The sequence below is a fragment of the Pipistrellus hanaki genome (genome assembly GCF_964339955.1).
Source record: "Pipistrellus hanaki genome assembly, chromosome: 10".
NCBI lineage: Eukaryota > Metazoa > Chordata > Mammalia > Chiroptera > Vespertilionidae > Pipistrellus > Pipistrellus hanaki.
The window spans coordinates 45935568-45956834 of NC_140512.1; the positions used below are offsets into that span (position 1 = coordinate 45935568).

The 21267-nt window shown below is 39.7% G+C and overlaps 2 protein-coding genes across 2 annotated transcripts; both read left to right on the top strand.

Moving 5' to 3' along the window:
- Positions 1-1694: 1694 nt before the first annotated feature.
- LOC311628710 (cationic trypsin-3) lies at positions 1695-6315 on the top strand. The gene is made up of 5 exons (XM_084896201.1): positions 1695-1846; positions 3480-3639; positions 4355-4608; positions 5399-5535; positions 6067-6315. The coding sequence occupies exons 1-5, from the start codon at positions 1807-1809 to the stop codon at positions 6214-6216; spliced, it is 741 nt and encodes a 246-aa protein (XP_084752327.1). The 5' UTR covers positions 1695-1806; the 3' UTR covers positions 6217-6315.
- A 4185-nt stretch (positions 6316-10500) lies between these two features.
- Positions 10501-15637, top strand: LOC311629361 (serine protease 58-like; the record flags this gene model as incomplete). Its single annotated transcript, XM_084897320.1, has 4 exons — positions 10501-10625; positions 12126-12376; positions 14952-15088; positions 15488-15637. The coding sequence occupies 4 exons, from the start codon at positions 10501-10503 to the stop codon at positions 15635-15637; spliced, it is 663 nt and encodes a 220-aa protein (XP_084753446.1).
- Positions 15638-21267: the final 5630 nt, after the last annotated feature.

A 21267-nucleotide genomic window follows, 5' to 3' on the forward strand; every position in this document is an offset into this window, starting at 1 on the left:
TCCTTAGTATTTCCTGATTGTTAGGGGCCAATGAAAAGCAACTTGCTGCCTTATGAACCATTCATTCAGTAGTTACCCAATACCTATACTGTCCTAAAACTAAAAGCACTTTCCCATATGACCTGAGAAGTTACCTTGTCCACCCTTTCTCCTTAGATCAGTCATTCTCAGCTGGAGATGATTTTGATCTTTAAGGGGAAATTTAGAAGTTGTCATAACTGGGAGGAGGGGTTAGTGCCACTTGTAACCAGAGGCCAGGGATGCTGATAAATATGTTACAGTGTGCAGGGCATTCCCCACAAAAAGGAATTGTCTGGCCTAACACTTCTAGTAAATCATCTTTGTATTAGCAAAATTTCAAATGTAAAAAAACAAAACAAAAAAACATAAACTACTGCCACAGGGATGATTTATTAAAGCAGAAATAGCATGCTGGTAGGCCACTCAGGTGTATTGCATGGATGTAGAAACTGGCTATGTGTGGGTGTAGAAGCTGGAGGTTAGTTCTCACTGAGAGCCACATATTCTGGATACTTCTTCTATGGCCCATTATGATGATAAATCCTGTTCTGGACCCCATTCTTGAATTTTTCAGAATCCTATATGCTCCAGAGTCATCCCTTAATTTGATAGAGCTCAGATTGTTCTCTTTGCTCATTTTCATGGTATCACAGTAGAAGACATGAACCTTAAATTGAGGCTGTTTGAGTTTGAAACCTATACAAACCACTTAATAGCTATAAAACTTTCCGCAAAACAAAAACTTCTCTAAGCTTTACCCTCATCTACAGAATGGTAAAATTTATAGCAATAAGTCCTAAAGTTGTTGGTGAGGATTGGGTGAGTTGATGTATGTAGATTCTCTCCACAGTGCTTGATGCATAGTAAGAACAACCCAAATTTCAATTGTCTTATCATTGGCCAAGAATTCTGTATTATCTTGGTCTTAAGATTTTGGTGAACCTTCCTCTCTGTGAAAAATCAATAAAATATATTAAAAAAAAAAGATTTTGGTGAATTTTTTAGGGAAGTACTGTATAGACTTTGAAGTTCCTAGGTTGGAATCCTGACCCTAGCATGTATTTGTTGCATGATTTTGGTCAAGTGTCACATACTTTTATGCATCTCCGTTTACCCATCTGTAAAGAGGAGATAATAATGGGTATGTGATAGGGTTCTTATGAGAATTACTAAATTAATATAGGCAAAGTACTTAGAAAAGTCCTGATATATAGTAAGTTCTGGATAAATATAAGTTATAATTTTCACTCTCCTATTTTAAATCAGAATAATCTATCTCGTCTCAGGGGAACAAGTTATTTCTATTCATAATGAAAATTAACATGTATACACAAGACCAGAGTTACCACAGAAAAATTATATAATTGTGAAAGAACCAGTGTTAATTAAACATCAAGGGTATGAAATTCAAGGTAGTCTTCAGGATAAAAGTTTACAGTTGGAACGACCAAGTACCTAAGATTTTTGTTTGGGAATCAGGACACCTGTAGCTCTGTTCTGTGACCTTATTCCAACTTACTTTTCTATTATGGGGAACAGTTCCCAGCAGGTGGGGTCATTACTCTCATTCCCATGACCTTCTGGAAAAGTGTTTGATGTTTAAATTTGAGGCTGAATTATCTTCAATTTGGCACAAAAATGAATTCTAAATTTGGATTTGTGTGTTTCCAGTGAAGTCACTTTTTCTGGCACCTGTGACTATAGGTGTCGATGGCAAACCTGGAGGTATAAATAGCAGTGGATAGAACCCTTCATTCCATTGCCCACCAGATCCAGTGAGCAACCATGAAGGCCCTCATCTTCCTTGCTCTCCTGGGAGCTGCTGGTGAGTCTCTCTTACTAAATGAATCTGTAGGTATCTAGCATGTATGTAAGTTTGCATTTTGTACTTTGAGAGATAACAATGAATGTTGAATATATCTCTGTACTCAAGAAGCTTAAAAAGTTGAGGCAACAGTGCATAGTACCTGTGTCTATAGATAAATAAATCTCATTTATTGGGGAAAGATCACTAAACAGGAGTGATCAGTATAGATTAGGTACAAAGAAGCAGAATCTGACCTCAAATTCAAGGTAAAATCTATAAAGAAGAGAGAAAAGGAAAGGACAGTCAACAGTAAAGAAATGTTGCTTTGACCTTTCTAAGGATTTGGAGTTAATACCTAGGACGAACGACTAATCGTTTGCTCCTTGCAGAGGCTATGAGGGTCAGAGCCTGAGTCTCTTCTAGACTGAAGGGCATCTTAGCAGGGATCATAGCAGGCAAATATATTTTCTTTCTCATGAATAAAAGCTATGAGCTGGGTTTTACAACCACTTAGCTAACAAAATCTCACCAGTGTAAATCATCAAAAGAGATAGAGAAATGAATACTTTTACACTACGAAAACTTACTACCAAAATTACATTTTCCAAAATTGGGCAAGTTTAAATTCAATACAGCTGTCTGCATACCTGGAAATGACTTTCCCAAAATTACTTTAAAATACTTGAACAATAGAACACATATAATGTAATGAAAGACTCTGGAGCCATAAGAAATCTTAGTATATCTGAATAAATTGAAAAATGTTGGAAAGATAATTGGGATAAGGGGGAAGGTTGGAATCAGAAACCTTATAATGTTCTATGAAATTATTTTGTGAAGATAAAGGCCAAGAAGAGAAATTTCAGGGTGTGGGTAGTACAAAATTTCCATTTTCTTCCAAGCTAGAACATTCTCAGGTAGCTTCTAAAAGCTTTCTTTAGGTTAACCACCTGAGGTGATCTATCCTATACCAACCACCTCAAATAAACATAACCCTGAGTATCACAAAGCTTTACTGAAAACCTATTTGCATGGTTTCTCAGCACAGTTTTATGTAAAAAGTATTGTTCATGTTCTTAGATAATGGTTGGTGTTCAGGACATTTATTATGTAAAGTCTTTATCTGTGTGTATAAGGGGGTAGCATCACATATATAAAAAACTGTATATTTATCAAATTTAAAGCATAAATTAAATATTAGATACTTATCATGGTATAAGTAGGGAATCTGTTAGAGGTATAGAAAAGCTAGGTTTTTAAAATTTTACATTAGCCCTAACTGGTTTGGCTCAGTGGATAGAGCATTGGCCTGTGGACTGAAATGTCCCAGGTTCAATTCTAGTTACGGGTATGTACCTTGGTTGCGAGCACACCCCAATAGGAGGTGTGCAGGAGGCAGCTGACCGATGTTTCTCTCTCATCGATGTTTCTAACTCTCTCTCTCCCTTCCTCTCTGTTAAAAAAAATAATAAAGTATATATTTAAAAAAACTAAAAGTAAAAAAAATTACATTAAATATCACCATTTTCTGATTATGTGTGACAGGAAAACATTATCTGAGCTTTTCTGGTTAATCTACAAAAACTTGGTGGTGAGTCAACATCCCAAGATGGATCTGTTTAACAGATAGTTTCCAATTTTTCTCTGTCAGTTGCTTTCCCCGAAGATGACGATGACAAGATCGTCGGGGGCTACACCTGCCGAAAGAATTCCATCCCCTACCAGGTGTCCCTGAACGCTGGCTACCACTTCTGTGGTGGTGCCCTCATCAACGACCAGTGGGTGGTGTCCGCTGCTCACTGCTACAAGTCGTAAGTAACCAGTACTCACATCCCTGATCAACTCATTCCCTAGCCCTTCCAAAGCACAAACAGGATAAATAACAGAGTTATGATTTAAGGGTGAGCATTCAGGTTCTAAGGGCCTCATTATTCTTCCAGGCATTGAATGACTCATTGAGGGACTTTCTCATGGTGTCCTAAGAGTTCCCTGATATCCTTCCAAATAAAGACATGAAGGGGAAATAGTGAGTGATGAAGTATATACTTAGAACTAGCTTCAAAGCATTAATTATTAAATAGCTCAACCAGAAAAGAATGCCACATGGAGGTAATAAAATAGATGAAATTTCCAGTGCATTGAAAATAAGCACAACTCATTCCATGCCTTAATATCTTGTCATGTCTCTGATTGCTGCTGCATCTCTCTAAAATAATTTGTAATCCCAACCAAAGGAGAAAAGCAGATGCTGCTTAATTGCCACTAATTCCCCTTTTACCCTCATTGTTTTATTGGTGTCATTTGGTTCCAATTCTCATGATTTACTACTCCAACTTGAAGGTGAGCTGTCAGTCTGTGCCTGTAGTGACACCTACCTAAGGACTCCTCTAACTGTACCCTTAAGTACAATTGCCTGTGTGTGTGAATGCTTGAAGGGGATGATGCCTGTGCTTATGCTCATGACTGGGTATACCTTTAAGGGGGAAAGTTCAAGTTAAATAGAGAATTTTTAATCCTTTAATCCAGTCGAATCCAGGTGCGTCTGGGAGAGCACAACATTGAAGTCGTCGAGGGCAATGAGCAATTCATTAATTCAGCCAAGATCATCCGTCACCCCAAATACAATCCCAGCACCATCGATAATGACATCATGCTGATTAAGCTGAGCTCACCTGCCACCATCAGCTCTCGAGTCTCCACTGTCTCTCTGCCAAGAACTTGTGCAGATGTTGGTACCCAGTGTCTCATCTCTGGCTGGGGCAACACCCAGAGCATTGGCAGTAAGTGTCACCTGAAACACAGGCACCAAGTCTGAGAATCCTAGAGGCAAAAGGCATGTGGAGAGCCAATTAGTCAAAACTGTCACTCAAGACAAGGTTCACAGAGGTAGTCTGTGGATATATGGAGCCTTAGATTATGGGAATGGAAATGAGGAAGATTCCTTTGTCGGAAGTTAGAGCATTATAATGAATTATGATAAAGTTGCCAGGTATTCAACAGAAGTGATTAGTGATTTACAGAGAACTAGGAACTGAGTGGTAAATAGAACCTAGACTAAGGAATTAGGGACTGCCTGAGAAATAAAGTCTCTAAATTTGAAGTCTGTGGTCGCTGATGCTAGTCTCAGAGAACAACTTGTTGATTAAAACTCTTTGGAAGGCCTTCCAAATAAAAGTTGTTCTTAAAAAGTAGAAGTTACTAATAATCTGAATGAAAGAGGGGGGGTATTGGGAAGGGCAGGAAGAAATCATGGAAAAAAATGTTTTAGAAATCCTATGAGTAACCTTCTTCAATCATTAAATATATATATACTGTTGATGTTATTACAGATTTTCCCCTCCCCCCTTTTATTCCCATCCTCCCAGCCCTTACTTCCCCATGTCTTCACTACCCTATTGATAAGCATATAAGTTCTTTGGTTTATTTATTCTCATCCCTCCAACCCCACATTGAGGTATGGCAGTCAGTTCCATGCCTCCATGCTCTGGGTCTTATTTGGTTGGTCAGTTCATTCTACTCATTAGATTCAACAAATAAACTTCTTCCATGTTTTACTCCTGCACCCAACAGGTAACTACCCTGAGCTCCTGCAGTGCCTGGATGCTCCCGTCCTCTCTGACAGTGTTTGCCGCAAAGCCTACCCAGGCCAGATCACCAACAACATGATGTGTCTGGGCTTCCTGGAGGGTGGAAAGGACTCTTGCCAGGTGAGGTTCTTTGCACCCCTTTTCTTTCAAGCTCCATCTCATGCATCTCCACCAAATCTCCCCTTTTCTTAAATATAAAAAATTAAAAGGCTTTTTCTGGAACTGATCATGAGGAGTGAGGGACAGATTTGGGATAAATGATCATTTTTCTTTTTGCCATATGAGTGGTTAGAATTAAGGGTAAAAAGATACATAGAAGATGGTGTGCTAATAGCACAGCTAAGATACGCTTCTGATTGGATCTATTATAGCAGAACACTCTAAAAGAGCAGGGCTAGCTGAGAAGCCTTACACTCTGCCATTACCACCTCTTCTTGGCCCTATATGCTTGTAACTAAGGAAAGAAAAGTATCTATAAGGAGAGGGAAGGAAGAATGGGGATGTTATGTGGAGACTGAGGGTTGAAGGGGCTTCATGGAGGATCAGCAGCAGCCTGGGAAGATGGCCTCAGTATAATGGAGTAACATTTTTGAGCCCTTATCCTATCTGAGTGTGGCTGAAAGTTCTAAATGGCTTTTCCCTCTTGTTTAGGGTGACTCTGGTGGCCCTGTGGTCTGCAATGGACAACTCCAGGGCATTGTCTCCTGGGGCTATGGCTGTGCCATGAAGGGCAAACCTGGTGTCTACACCAAGGTCTGCAACTACGTGAGATGGATCCAGGACACCATGGCTTCCAACTAAGCACATTTATCGTCTCCTGACCCATCCCTGTTAGACAACTTCACCTTCTTCCTATACCTAAGAACTGTACCTAAATAAAAATATTTGTCCTGCATTAAATATGTCTAAGAACTCTCCTTATTTGGTAGTCATAAACTTTCTATGGAAACAGGCTCTGAGTAAGAAGGTGGAAATTGACTTGAATTCTCATATCAGGGTAGAATTTGGAAGTTTATTTGGTTATTCACCTAATCAAAGTAAATTCACTGATCACCTACTATGTGCCAGACTGTGTAGGGCAGTGAGGATATAAAGATTAATAAGGCTAGGGATAACTGTTACCATCACATTTTTAAACAGATAATGACACTAATTTACAGAAAGTTAAAATCAATTTCCCAAAGTTATTCAACTAGCTCATAGGAAAGCTGGGAAATGCACTGGCTGTCCTTATTCCCAAAGCACCACTATTGCTTGACAATATGCTCTCCCTTTCGTCTCTAATCTCTCTGAAACTCTGTGAGGCTAGAAAAATTGAAACCTCTAGAAAGAGGAAGTTTTAAAAATCACAGATGTCCTGTATTATTCAAGGTTCCACCTAACCATATGCCAGTTGTTCAAGATCTTTCTTATTTTCCAATTGGTATTTTATTGCTATTGTAGCCATTATGCCAAAGATAATCTGTGGACCTATTCCACCATCTGGCCCTCCAAAACCCCAGCCCAAATTATGTACTATTTTGAATTGTAAGCAAAAAAAAAGTGTCAATGCAGATAAGTTTAAAGAACATAGATCTATTACTTTGAGGTCATAAAAGTCTTGGCTATTGAGGAGTTATTTGTTCTCTTCAGCCCTTCTAGAAAGGCAGCATGGCCACCCTGGTTAGCTTCTCAACACCTTCCCTCAGCTTTAGTCTCTTCCATGATCATCCAGAGGATGGATTAGAGTATAATTCCAAACACATGATTTCTATGCAAATCTGGTATGGTCAAAGGAAAAAGACCCAAGTAGGTCTGAGCATGGAAATATTGGAGATGGAAGAGGTTTAAAAGAGGAAAATGTTCGTGGTCCCAGTGAACAGTTGAATGAGAGATATGTCTTAATTGGGTTGGGCTGCTATAACCAAAGATCTATAGACTTTGTGGCTTGAACAATAATTTTTCACAGTTCTAGAGGTTGGGAAGTGCAAGATAAAGTACCAGCAGGAAATGGTCAGAGCTTCCTTATATAGAGCTAACATCTCATTTATCCTCACATGGCTGAGAGAGCTCATTGTATTGTCTTCTTCTTATAGGTACACTAATCCCATCATGGGTATTCCACACTCATGACCTCATCTAAACCTAATTACCTCCCAAAAGACAAAACTCTTACTACCATCCCTTTTGGAGTTAGGACTTGAATATATGCATTGGAGACACAAACATGTAGTCTATAATAGGTATCTTGGTGGAGGAGAGCATAGAAAGATATATGCCCCAATTATGAATTTTCTATTCCTTTGTAACTCTGGATAATACATTTGTAGAGCCCTTAATATCACCTATTGCTGCCAGGAGGATAAAAGTCCAAATTCCTGAGCTTAGCATTCAAGGCTCTTAACTAGTTGGTCATAATTAATGTGTCTGTCTTATTTCCTTAGTTCTCATTGAGTTGCGTTTATGTTTGTGTATAGCCTAAATTCATTTTATATATAACTTTTCTTTGTTAAATAAGTAGCCTTAGATCTACTTAATGAAGCATATCAGGCTTCTCTTCGGGAACAAATAAGTTGAAAGATTCCCGTTCCCTCCGAAATGTTTTTCTACCCCACCTCATCACCACCATCAACATACACCTACTCACCTAACCACCTCAGGTAGAGGGAAGATTTAGAGGCCTGACAAAATAAGTGAAATATATAAGAGATGAAAGATCAGGGTGGGCAAAGAGAAAGTTGAAAAGACAAACAATTTTTTTCATGCCATCCCAAAGTTTCTTTTCAGCACATCTTGTCGCTTTATATCACTTACAAATTTGTGCATGGGTGGGGGCCAGCTGGCCCACCTAATCAGGGGCAATAGGGCCAGGCTGGCTGAGGGAAGGGGCCGCAGGCAGTTGGCCAGCCCTGTCCCCTGGTTGAACTCCTGGTCGAACTCCCAGTCGAGGGGATAATTTGCATATTAGCCTTTAATTATATATGATTATATTTAAAAACTGATACCAAGGCCAAAGAACACTATAAGTAAAGAAAACTATAGACAATAGAACCCACTATTTATTACTTATTTCTGGGAACAACTGAAAGGCTTTTATATAAGGCTAACTTATGAAAAGGAATGTGGTACATAGGAAAGAGTAGTGTCAAAAACACCTGAAAGGTAAGGAGATTGAATTTTATTCAGACTACTGCAATAAGAAGACATCCCAGACTCGAAAATCAGTGTCTCAGCAGGATTGTTTTGCCTTAGATTGTTACTGATAGGACTAGAAAGGTTACAGGTGGGGAGATTTACAGTGAGGCTGATTTGCTGTTGGGGGACTTCTTGGTCAACTGTTTCAGTTTAGCTAGTTTCAAGGGGGAAACACTTTTTAAGCTCATAATGGGGAGTTGGAGGGTCAGTGTCTGGTTTAGGCAAAAGGGGAAAGGTCTGCACTTGACCTTGTCACAGGTAACCAGGGAGTCATCCATAGACTATGGGTGCCATGAGAAAGTCTCTTCTAACTCAAATGGGGAAGGATAGCATTTCCCAAAATACAAGATTCCTACTGCTGTATTCTGAGAGCACAGGGCTCAGATAAAGTTCAATCTGTCAGAGGAAATCTGTAGACCCAATTTCAAGACCTGACTTTGCCACTTACTTCCATGAAGACCACAGCCCCCTCATCTCTAAAATCAGGCAGGGGGAATGATTTCTTAAACATGTTTCCTACCCCAGTGTTTGATGAATCTATGAGAATGGCTCTAAGAGGGAATCTGGAAACGAGGAGATGACAAGTGAGGGCAGGGAGAGAGGTTGGAGATCACAAAGAGAGGAGGGGCCAACATAGAAGGGCTATGTCATAGAGAGGGGTGGGGGAATGACAACTCGTGACTCCTGAGATTTTTAGGGTCAGAGAAGAGGCACCAGGATCTTGACTGGGTCGGCTCCTTCCTCTCTGTTACTCTCAGCAGAGACAGCTCTCAGCTTTGATAAAGACTATTTTGAACACTACTATAAGATCCTTGCTTCTCCCCCCTAACCCCAAATTAATGTCCATCCCTTCCCCAATTGTTCTTGACAGGGCCACTTAGACTGAAGGTTGGGATCATTTCCAGTTTGATCCAACTTGTCTGCTCCTGGTGACATCGTGACCCACCATGAAGTGCTGTCTCATCTTCACTCTCCTGAGTGTAGCTGGTGAGAGTCTGGGCCCTTGTTGCAACCTTGGGAGAGATGGGGTGGTGTAGGGAAGTGTTGGAAAGGTAAGTCGCTAGCCACACTGAAGAGATAGGAAGCTGAGGGCATTTCTTTCAATGAACTGTTAAAGGAACAAAAGGAACCAATTCTCATGCACAGCTCATCCCGTCAATGCTCTCCCCAAACCCTCTGAGGCCTGGGAGCATGGTAGGGCATGTAACTAATAAGTGCCCTAGTCTTGAGTCTGATTTCCTAGATTGCCACGTTTCCTGGACAGCCACAGGAAAAGTATGTCTTCCCTTTATCTGGGCAGATGGACTTTAGAAGAGTGAGCACAGGAAAGAAATGTGGAACTATCAAAGGCTCTGGAAGGCTCCTGGCCCTACCCTAAGCTTTTCCATTCCTTTCACCAGCAAAGTCAGGGAGTATTTCATTTTTTACTTCCATGCCTGACAAAGACATGTGTTAGTTTCTTTAATGAGCATAACTTGAGTGATATGGTTGATTTCCCCTGATTTAAAATATATATATTTAATATAATTTGAAGACCTTGATTTTATCTTTGAAAAATCTTAGGCTGAGAAACATTACCCTAGCCCAGTGGTTGGCAAACCATGGCTCGAGAGCCACATGCCGCTCTTTGGCCCCTTGAGTGTGGCTCTTCCACAAAATACCATGTGCGGGCGCTCACGTACAGTGCAATTGAAACTTCGTGGCGCATGCGCAGAAGTCGGTTTTCAGCCTGGGCGAGTCTATTTTGAAGAAGTGGAGTTAGAACACTCAAGGGGTCAAAGAGACTCATGTGGCTTGCGAGCCGCGGTTTGCCGATCACTGCCCTAGCGAATCCTCACTTCTCAACCTCTTTGTCTCTCTTTCTCCATTAATTATTTAGGATTTATTCTGGTCAAATATTCTAAAACTGAAATGTCACACTTACCAGAAGATTTTACTATTCCTTACATGGTCTATCTGAAGTCCAGCCCAGAGCCCTGTGTGGGGTCTCTCATTCACCCAGAGTGGGTCTTGACCGCTGCTCACTGCCCCTTACCGTAAGTATCCTTTAGCTCTTGGAAGCCATGAGGGATATATTTAAACAAAAGTAGGTTTGATGAGGCATCCCAACCAGTTTTAATGGCATTCTGGGGGAATTTAGAGGAACCCAGGAAGAGGAAAGATCTTCCCAATGGGGAAAATCGTAAGAGGAGGTCAATAGAAAGGTGTCAAAAGACTCTTTCCCATGGAGAGTAAATAATATGCTTTCATTCAATGTATTTATTGAATATTTACCATATGCCTGGGACTGCTTAATGCACTGAGAAAACTGGAAGGGAATAAGATGGAAATAAATTTTCCCTCATAGATCTTACATTCTGGTAGAGAAAGTAAGCCAAAATAAATAGATGGCCAAAAAGAAAACATAAAAAGAATGGCAAGCTTTAAGAAGCAAGAATGCTTTAGTTAGGTGGTCATGTGAGGCCTCTTTCAAGAGATGAGACCCACAGGATGAAGAGGAGGCAGCCAAGTAAATAAAGCGTGGGAAGTAGAGTGTCTGATGTAGCAGAGGTATTGGTTGAGTGTAATGAGGACAGGGGATGTTCAAAGAATGAGAGTAATGTGCTAGGCAGGCCATGTGATACAGGAAAAGGGCAAGAGTGCACTGCACAAAATAATGATATTCCTTGCAATTCTCAGAATCTCTGTTGTAATTGGTTCAGAATGTATTGTGTGATTTGGACCTATTCAGATTTTCATGGGTATACAAGGGTCATTTCAAACTCAGAATTCTTAGCCACCTGGTTATTTAAAATGATTCACTAGAACACAGATTGAACCCTTGATCTGAAATTTATAAGAAATACAAAGGAAATAAAGACAGTTCATCTCCTTTAAGAACTGAAGTTGGAAATTCTGTTTTGTTTTTTTTTCCTCAGCCACATCTAATGCATGAAGTGTCCTTAGTAGGGAATGGCTTTTGTATCTGGTGCATGACTAGATTTCTGGCAATGCAAGAGAGTAGGTTTGAGTTAGTCCAGGGTGTATAATGGAAAATGATAAATGGGAATCCTAATAGCCTACAAAGAGTCTATGGTCAATGTAGGTGGCACATGGTAAATATAATGATATGTGTGAGTGGAGCTGGGGAGGAGACTAAGAATATCTAGAAACAAAGGGTGCGATATGCTTGCTCAAGAGTTGCTTGGGACAGATGGACTGTGTTGCCAACTCTATTACCTGATCATTCAGATGATCCAAATAATCATCATCATCATCATCATCATCATCATCATCACAACAACTAGACTATACAGGCATGGTTTAGGTGGCAGATACCATGCATTTATTATATGGTATAATATACATTGACTCTAAAATGGCAATCCTGTAAACTATTGTTATCACTATTTTACAGTCCAAGACAGGTCACTTCAGTTCTCAGGTCTAAGAGGTAAAATTAAGATGATTGTAGAAAGTCACCTCTAACATTTCTTGCAGTTCTGACATTCTGTGACCCTGTTCTTTTCCATCTCTCTGCCCTCTTTCTTCCAAAGAGTTAAAATTCGACTGGGAGTTAATCAACCCAGCATCAAACATAAGAAAGAGCAGATTCGGAATAACACATTGACCATTCCTTACCCTGAATTCAATGCAAAAACTTTGGAAAATGACCTGATGATGATAAAACTGTCCCAGGCTGCTGTGCTCAACACCTATGTGGGAACCATAGCCATAGCTTTGGAATCTTTATCTTCTAATGATTCCTGCTTTATCCCAACCTGGAGTTGGAATGACTATAAAAACTGTAAGTGTTTGACTGTGTTCTTTGAGCTGGGGAAAACATAGAGGGATATATTTAAAGAAAATAGGGGATATGAGTTAAGGTTCTTAATCTTAGAGAGATTGCTTTCAGGATCTAATAATACCAGGATTAGAGGCCAAAAGATAAAAATCAAAGAGACTGATATAGGGCCAATGAGACATTAACAAATGAAGCAGGCAGTTATTACTACATCTGTAGAACCAAGATCCCAGGAACTGAATCTAAACAAAGATGGGTTAGTATATTACTCTAAAGACAATATCAAGGCACATTGTAAGAGGGTGGCTTGCTGTCTCATGGACAGCTACTAAAAGTCCACCAAGCAATTAATGACACAGCAGTGGGAAAACCATACAGAACATGTGCTATAGGAAAGCAACCAAAAATGTTTCCCACCCCCAACCACGGACAACCAACCTATCTTGATGGTGATTCACTTAAGTGGACCTGAAGAGAGAAGTAGTGGTTGAGAGAACCCTCTCCTGATACTGTGGCTGTTTCCATGAAGACAGTGCTACTCTTAGACCTACTGCTCCATCTAATAGTTCCCACATAGGGGTGGGGACTAGTAGGGTACATAGGAGTTATTATGACATCTCTGGTTGTGTCTCTGAGTGTCTCCCTGGCCTGGCATGCATTAGAAGAATTGCCAGAACCCATGTTGCAGGCACACATTCCTCTCCCCTCTGAGCTCTGCAGGATCACATCAAGGGCATTTTATAAAGTTGTTTTCTTACACCTTTGTTGGTCCTTGGTGGTCTTTATTTCATATGGTTGCTCACAACCATTCTGTTCTCTTTTAAGTATTGTCAATGGATAATGGAATCAATATTCAATATCTAAAATGAAATGATAAAGCTAAATTTATGGCTTATTATAGTAAGGAAGAGCAATACTGAGCAGAGTGGAGTACTGGGCTTTTGGGGGGTTTGTTGGAAGCTTTCTGGACAGGGATTGGAAGATTTTCAGAGGCTAAAGAGAGTTGACATCATCTGTAGAGGCATGCTTACTTGGGTGAGGTTGTTGATTGGCACTCTGAGGCATGTCTTTTGGAGGGGGCTCTGATTGGCTGATTTTAAAAGTGACACTGATTGATTAGCTTGCCAAAGCTGTGTCCACTGAGGCAAATTGTCATGGATATTAATCAGGTTTAAACCTCACTGGTGGCTACAGAACAATCCATCTGTTCTGTAAAAACAAAAAGTGGGAACTTTAAAAATCATTCTGTTTTTATAAAAACAAAAGTAGGAACTTTTATATTTATCATATTTGACATCTTCATTTTCAATTTAGAAGCAACATTCCTGGGAATCTAAGTAAATATATTTTCTGAACAAATAAAAAATTATGATTTTAATCTTTGACTTTATAAGTCTTATTCAAAGTAATTATATCAATTTTACACAAGCAATTTATTACATACCATTTGAAAACAAAATATAACTATGCAAAGGTTTTACCACATAGGCTCTGCAGGTCAGGATCACGATGACAAACGAATTCTATAAACTCTCTGATGCAAGGCTCCCAATAGTTATTCATTGTTTTAAGTAATAAGATTACTCTCATCTCGTTTGTTCTACATATTGCAATTCAATTCCCATTAAAATTTAAAACTGAACATAAATCCTCTCTCTTCTGACCCAACACTTTCTGGTCTAATACTTTACGACATTACACTCCTGAGGAAAATCCTGCTCTATAAATAACATTAGGCTTTGCTTGAAAAATGTTTGGTCAATTTTTCTTTTCCCCTTGCTATTCACTACCAAAGATTAAAATTATATAATATCTTGGTTAGAATCTTTGCATCCTGAGTTTGGCAGGATAGTAACAATTGCTGTAGTAGAGATGAATAATATAACTACTTAGGGGAGATATGTGTATATATTTTACACATATACACACATACACATAAATAATCCATTTATAAATAAACATTTAAAAAAACGGTTTTAACCGAAACCAGTTTGGCTCAGTGAATAGACTGTTGGCCTGCGGACTGAAAGATCCTACGTTCGATTCCGGCCAAGGGCATGTACCTTGGTTGTGGGCACATCCCCAGTAGGGAGTGTGCAAGAGGCAGTTGATCGATGATTCTCTCTCATTGATGTTTCTAATTCTATATCCCTCTTCCTCTCTGTAAAAAATCAATAAAATATAAAAAATGGTTTTAAACATATTAAAAATAATTTCCTCCCTTTATGACTAAATTTAAAGATGATGAAGCAGGTGCCAAAAAGCAAGTTTTCTTGGAGACAGTTTTTGTGTCCATCTCTTCTCATGGTCACATAATTTTCTCATGAGTTTTCAAAGGTTTATAATGTATTCACAGTAGAGAGAGAACCACAGACCTGATGTAAGTAGGATTTAATGTCCTGAATCCACTGGTCTAACACAGAGATACTGAACAAGGAATGCTATAAAGGATGGAATGTTCACTACTGGCAATGAATATTCTCAGGGATCAATGCATTTACAAAATTGAGGATGATCACAAGAGTATATATGATAAGGACAGTAACACTGGACTTGATTTCTCTTCTCTTTCCCACAGCGAGTGACCCTGATATCCTGACTTGGACAAATCAACATTCTCTTCCCTTCCAGAAGTGTAACTTTATGCTTGGTGACAGAATGATCGTCAACATCATGTGTGTGGGACAACCTCTGAATATCATGACTGAAATTAAGGTATCTTTACTTTATCCAGGCAGGAAGACAGAAAGGGGTCTGTGATGAGAAGAGGTGATTGTGAGAAAGTATTGTAAATGGTACTCATCCAAAAGGCCTAAAGTCCCCCCCCCACACACACAAACACACACTCAGTTTCTGGGTTTGTCATGAGTCCCCCTTCCTGTCTTTTAGAGTACAAGAAGTTCTGGGAAGAACCATTTGTCCTTTCTTCACCTGCTTGCTCTCAGGTTGGACCAAACTTGACCCAAGAGAGATGAAACCTATGTGGATATTAAGAGAGGGTTGTCACTTCTCAAGAAAAATGAGTCCATCCCCTCAAATGTCCCTGCTTCTTGGGGTTTATTCTTGTTCCATGAGGACTAAGCAACATTGACCTCCTATTCCTCTCCCTGGCAGGAAGTTTCAGCCGCTCCAGCCATCTGCAGTGGGAGATTGTTTGGAATCTTGTCCTGGGCAAAAGGAAGTGTCACTATGGGAAGTGAAGGATTCTTCACAAAAATTCATCCCTATGCAAGATGGATCCTAAAAATCATAAACAGCTATTAAGGCTCCTCTGTTCCTTTACCCCCTCAGTACAACATCTTCATGATTTCTACACTGGATCCCCAACTCCTTTGAGCTTTCTTATTCTTGAACAGAATCCAAATAAAAAGCATCCAATTTAAAAAATGGCATTAGAAACTCATGCTGTGATCCCTGACCTCTATACAATACATCTGTGGATGTACTGACTGTGAGTAGAAAAAAGAAGGAAGTGTCTGGGTTAACACCCAAATTTCTGACTTGGACAACTGGGTAGGTGGTGGTTCTCAACGATAATACAAACAGAACCAATGCTTTTATGTAAAAAGGATCAGGAGCATGGACATGAATTGGGAGAGATGAGGCATGTTATTTTGGCATCCTTGAAGGACATGTAGACCACCATTTCTAACAGACAGCTGGAGACAAAGCTCTGGATCTCAAATGGCATCTGGACAATGAAAGCTAGGGAGGCCTATATTTATGGGTAACAGCTGCAGACTTTGATAGAGTTTTGTAATATTATGAAGAGTTCTGATAGGTGCTTAGTCCTCTCATAGTGGCATATACTGGGGATATGTACAGCATAGCAGACCCATTGACCAAGATACCTAATAAATCAGAATTGAGAGGATTCCAAATAACACAAAATTTGAGGTTCAGAGCGCTTTTTGAGAGGCCATGGAGTTACATGTGGGGAGGGAGGGGGCAATGTGACATAGGTAAAGAGAAACAGAGTCAGTGATATGGGGGTAGAGAGAATCATGCCATTGGAAAGATGCTCTGTATAGAAAAAAGGTTTAGAGAGCCATCTTATGAGGGAGACAGTGAGTCTGTGTGCCAGTATGGATTGCAATGGTAGGTTAGTTCTTGAACATTGATATACTCTGAGCCTGGATGCTTTTAAAAATATATATATTTTATTGATTTTTTTACAGAGAGGAAGAGAGAGGGATAGAGAGTTATAAACATCAATGAGAGAGAATCATCAATCAGCTGTCTCTTGTACACCCCCAACTGGGGATGCGCCTGCAACCAAGGTACATACTCTTAACCAGAATTGAACCTGGGACCTTTCAGTCCTCAGGCTGATGCTCTATCCACTGAGCCAAACCGGTTTCAGCAAGAGCCTGGATGCTTTTAATCCCTTACCAAAGTTCTCCCCAAAATAGATCTGGGTTTTGACTAAGACCCACAGCTTTATCCTCTCACACAAAAATTATCTCAAATTTGGACACTAGACCATTTCATTCAACTTTGTTTATTTTATAATCCTTCTCTAGCAGCCTCATTTCTAGTTGTTCCATGCCTCCTGCCTCTGATTCTCTGTCCAACACTTCCTTCTCTGATCACTTTTTACAACTCTGAAATATGTCTTCAATGCTTATTGGCAATCCTATATTTCCCAAGTACATTGTCTGTGTAATTCTCCATAATGGTCATCCTCCTCTCTCCTCTAGCCTCAGTGCTCACCGTCAGCAGATGATCTCTGGGAGTAGAGGGCTGGGGAAACCATAAAAAATACCTCAAGCAACTTCCCACCACCCAACTTGCAATTTTTTTTTCTTATTCATTCCTTCCCCCCACCCCCACCCCATCCTTCCTGGAAGTGAGCCTTCCTGGAAGTGAGGCCCACTAGTTTTAGCTTCCATCTCCAGCTTTGAAATCTGACTTCCTCATGGACTTGCTTTATTGATTATCTCTCCTTTACCTCATTTTTCAACTCTCTCAATCTATTGACTTCTTCGGTTGCCATCTACTAAGCAAGATAAAGCCTCATCCATCTAAATTACAGAGCCCAAGGACATTCTCCCTTGATCTACTCTATCATTGCCTCCTCTGTCTTCTTCATAGAAAGTTCTTGACAATTACTGAAAGTTATGTTTTATAAAATTCTTCTCTCTCTCTATTCATACTCATATATTCATATATATATATATATATATATATATATATATATATATATATATATATATGCTTTGCTTTCTTATGAGCCCTGGTTCATCTTCCCAGTATGTCTTCCTTTGGTTAACTTCTACTCATTCTTCAAGCCTCAAGCATCACTTCCTTAAGGAGGTCTTCTTCTTAACCTTACATGGGAAAACTTCTATGTGTTTCTCTAACTCTCTTTACTTTCCTCATTGTGACATTCAGTGGCAAGTCTTATCACACCTGTTTCCCCTATTAGTCTTTATGGTTGATGAGGATACAATTCTCATCTCTCTCACCATTAAATCATCAATATCTAATAAAATACCAGCACACAATATCCATATGTGTTAGTTTTCTATTGCTGCATAAAAGCCTTACCACAAATTGAACAGCTCAAAACATTATCTCACAGTTTCTTTAAGTCAAGAGTCCAGGTATATCTTAGCTGGGTCTTTTCTTTAGGTCTAGGAAGGTTCCAGGGAAGAATTTGTTTCTAAGCTTATTCAGGTGGTTGGCAGAATCCATTCCTTGTGGTCCTCTGACACAGGACCTCCGTTTTTTACTGGCTATCAGCTGAATGCTGCCCTCAAGCCCTTAAGATGGTCCTTAGTACAAAGAGGCCACCCACACACAATTTTTTGCCAAGTGGGCTTTCTCAGCATGGCTGCTTGCTTCAAGTGGGAAGAATCTCTCTCAAGCATATTATCAAGGTGAAGAAATATATATAAGCATGATCATGGGGATGACATCACCTAATTTCTGTCATATTCTATTTGTTAGAAGCAAGTAATAGGTACTATCTACACTCAAGGGGAGGCATTATGCAGGGCATGAACATGCATGGACCTTCAGGTCTGTCTTCTACAACATTCAATAGAACTTCATTAAATAATGAATGTATTGACTAAATAACAATGTATTTGTTAAATAATTTAATGTAGGAACTAGCTAAAGACTTCGGATGTCTTAAATATGCAAGGCTTATTTAATAAGGCTTTTCAGGATTGAATCCTTGCTTGTCTCTCCATCCAGCTCTTCACACTCTCCATATAACACTCATAGTTCCACAAACTCTCCATGTTATTTCACACGTTCATGCCTTTACAGAAGCCTCTCTTCTTTTTGAATTATTTTTCTCTTCTTTTGATTTCAGATAAGTTCCTTCCCTTTCTCTAAGCCCCAAGTGTAACTCTCGGTTGTTTTCTTACACACATTGTGGGTTGAAGAGGTGTCCTTAGCATTGTGCTCCAAGGCATCTACTTCCATTTAAAAAATTTCTCCCAAATGTCGCTATGAAAAATGTTAAATATACAACAAAGATGAAAGAATTTTACAGTTTTTACTTATATACCCACCACCTGAATTCTAACATTGAGAAATCCTATTGTTATTAACATCTTACTTTGGTTCAAAACAACTGATAAATCAATATTGATATATTATTATTAACTAAAATCAATAGTTTATACATTAGGGTTTGCTCTTTATTTTATACACTAGAGGCCTGTGGGGTGCAGCTACAGTGTTTGGACAGGTTCAAGCCTTGGACTGATGAGAGGGCACAGTCCTCTCATGGCCACATGCAAGTTCTAGTGTGGAAGGCGGAGCCCTCCCCGCACAGCTGTAGTTGTAAATTTGAAACTATGGTCCGAACACGTAGCCCCACGTGCCTAAGTGATAAAGGCTGCAAGTAAACAAAGCTTGATCAGGTGCATGAAATTGAGTAGGATCAAAACTAACAAGAATGCTGTAAACATCTTGACCACGCCCTTACTTTGCCTCGTGGCATCTGGCTATAAAATAAAGACACAGCTTGTAGTCTGTGGTACTGTCTCCCCATCAGGGAAGCAGTCTCCCACCAAGACCCAGCTTTCCTTCTCTTTTCTGTCTTTTCTAAGCCTTTCAGCTGCCCCCACTCAGGGTCACCGAACATGGCGAAGCTGGCGCGGCACAGAAGGCGCCCTGTGGCTGAGTATACCATGGCTGTGCCGGCTCGCCACAGAGGCTCAATGCATGAAATTCATGCAAGATTAGGCCTTCCTTCCCTCCCGTTGCCAGCAGGCATCTGGGACCAGGCTTCCCATGCAGCCCCAGCTTTGTCCGGAAGGACATCTGGTCTAATTAGCATATTGTGATTTTCTTATTATAGATTGCTATGGGTTAGAGAAAAGTATGGAATTTCCTCAAAAAACTAAAAATGGAACTCCCATTTGACCCAGCAACCCTACTCCTATGAATATATCCCAAGAAACTAGAAAAATGAATCAGAAAGGATATATGCACCCCTATGTTCATAGCAGCACAATTCACCATAGCTAAGGTTTGGAAACAGCCTAAGTGCCCGTCAGCAGATGAGTGGATTAAAAAACCGTGGCACATCTACACAATGGAATACTATGCTGCCATAAAAAAGAAGGAACTCCTACCATTTGCAGCAGCATGAATGGAGCTGGAGAGCATTATGCTAAGTGAAATAAGTCAGCCAGAGAAAGTTAAATATCACATGATCTCACGCATTTGTGGATTATAATGAACAACATAAACCGATGAACAAAAACATATCCAGAGACAGAGAAGCATTGATCAGATGCTCAAACCTCAGAGGGAAGGTAGGGGAGGGAGGGGAAAGGGGGAGAGATCAACCAAGAGACTTATATGCATGCATATAAACATAATCAATAGATGCAGACAACAGAGGGTAAGAGTGAGGGCAGGATTGGGGGGGCACTGGGGGAATAACCACACATTTGTAATACCTTAATCAATTTTTAAAAGGCACAGTGTCATGTATCCACAATTAGAGCACCATACAGAATAATTTTACTGCCCTAAAAATGCCCTGTGCTCCACCTGTTCATCCCTCTCCCTTTCTCCTCAAACTCAGTCAAACACTGATATTTTTACTGTCTCCATAGTTTGCCTTTTCTAAAATGTCATAAATTTGAATCACACGAGGTATATTTTTAGACTGGCTTCTATCACTTGGTAGTATGCATTTATTATGTCTTTCATCACTTGGTAGCTCATTTCTTAAGAATCACCAAATAAATATTCCATTGTATGAACTATATGAACAAACCACACTTTGTTCATTCAAGTATTTAAGGAACTCTTGGTGGCTTCCAAGGTTTGAAACTGCCAAACTATCTCCTAAAGTGGCTGTACCATTTGCATTCCCCCAGCAATGAATGAAAGTTCCTTTTGCTCTAATTCTCACCAACACTTGGTGTTTTTAGTATTTTGGATTTTAGCCATTCTGTGAGGTATGTAGTAGTATCTCATTATTGTTTTAATTTGTAAGTCCCGAATGATATGTTGAGAATATTTTCATATGCTATGTGCTATCTGTGTATCTTCTTTGTTGTTATTGACTGAATTGTGTCATCCCAAATTGTACTGTTGAAGTCTCAAAACCCCAGTGTGACTGTTTTTAGAAGATAGGGGCTACAGGAACGAATTAAAGTGAAATGAGGTCATAAGGGAGCAGGCACTAATCTGATATAAAACGAAACAACCAGAGAGATGGCTCAGAATTTCTCCCTCTGTGCAAAGGCCACAGTGAAAAGGCTTCTGTACATAAGCTAAGAAGAGAGCTCTCACCAGACATTAACTTGCTGGCAATTTAATCATGGACTTCTAGTCTCCAGAGCTGTGAGAAAATAAATGTCTGTTGTTTAAATCACACAGTCTGTAGTATTTTGTTATGGCAGCCTGAGCAGACA

What these genes read in the sequence shown, in the direction of transcription:
- LOC311628710 (XM_084896201.1), top strand. Translation starts at nt 1,807, where the DNA reads ATGAAGGCCCTCATCTTCCTTGCTCTCCTGGGAGCTGCTG. An exon ending in TGCTCTCCTGGGAGCTGCTG is followed by an intron (nt 1,847 to 3,479) that starts GTGAGTCTCTCT and finishes TTTCTCTGTCAG; the next exon opens with TTGCTTTCCCCGAAGATGAC. An exon ending in GCTGCTCACTGCTACAAGTC is followed by an intron (nt 3,640 to 4,354) that starts GTAAGTAACCAG and finishes CCTTTAATCCAG; the next exon opens with TCGAATCCAGGTGCGTCTGG.